General features: G+C 56.7%; 1 protein-coding gene across 1 annotated transcript; it reads right to left on the bottom strand.

The window, feature by feature from the left end:
* Nucleotides 1–18: 18 nt before the first annotated feature.
* Nucleotides 19–684, bottom strand: LOC103776082 (gastrula zinc finger protein XlCGF49.1-like; the record flags this gene model as incomplete). The annotated part of the gene is made up of 1 exon (XM_008943578.1): nt 19–684. A coding segment is annotated over one exon (666 nt), but the record flags the coding sequence as incomplete, so codon positions are not given.
* Nucleotides 685–689: the final 5 nt, after the last annotated feature.

The following is a 689-nucleotide window of genomic DNA, read 5'->3' as shown; positions in this document are numbered from 1 at the left end:
GTGGTTGCGGGTGAGGTCTCAGGCAACGGCCTTCCCACTGGTGTGGGTCTGACTGTGCCGGTTGAGGGTGGATTTTCTGGAGAAACTCTCACCACAGTCCCCACAGACGTACGGCTTCTCCCCAGTGTGGGCACGATGGTGCAGGATGAGTGTCGACTTTCGGGTAAAGCTCTTGCTGCAGGTGTTACAGGCAAAGGGCTTCTCCCCAGTGTGGGTGCGGCAGTGCAGAGTGAGGTCGGGGGACCTCATGAAACTCTTCCCACACTCAGTACAGGCAAAGGGCTTCTCTCCAGTGTGCGTGCGGCGATGCACGGTGAGGTCATAGAACCTCATGAAACTCTTCCCACACTCAGTACAGGCAAAGGTCCTCTCACCGGTGTGGATGCGGCGATGCATGGTGAGGTTGTATTTTTGAGTGAAACTCCTCCCACAGTCAGTACAGGCAAAGGGCCTCTCCCCAGTGTGGGTGCGGCGGTGCTCAGTGAGGTGGGAGCTGCGAACAAAGCTCTTGCTGCACTTGTCACAGACATAGGGTCTTTTCCCAGTGTGGGCGTAACGGTGCCTTCTGAGGTCGCAATTCTTGGTGAAGCTCTTGCCACAATCGCTGCAGACGTACAGGCTGTTGCTGCTGTGGGTCTGCATGTGTTGCACCAGGTCCTGGTTGAATTTCCCCTGGTCCTCATCACAGG

This window comes from Merops nubicus, unplaced genomic scaffold (genome assembly GCF_000691845.1).
Source record: "Merops nubicus isolate BGI_N331 unplaced genomic scaffold, ASM69184v1 scaffold40500, whole genome shotgun sequence".
Classification (NCBI taxonomy): Eukaryota; Metazoa; Chordata; class Aves; order Coraciiformes; family Meropidae; genus Merops; species Merops nubicus.
This window is presented reverse-complemented; position numbering and strand designations above follow the sequence as displayed.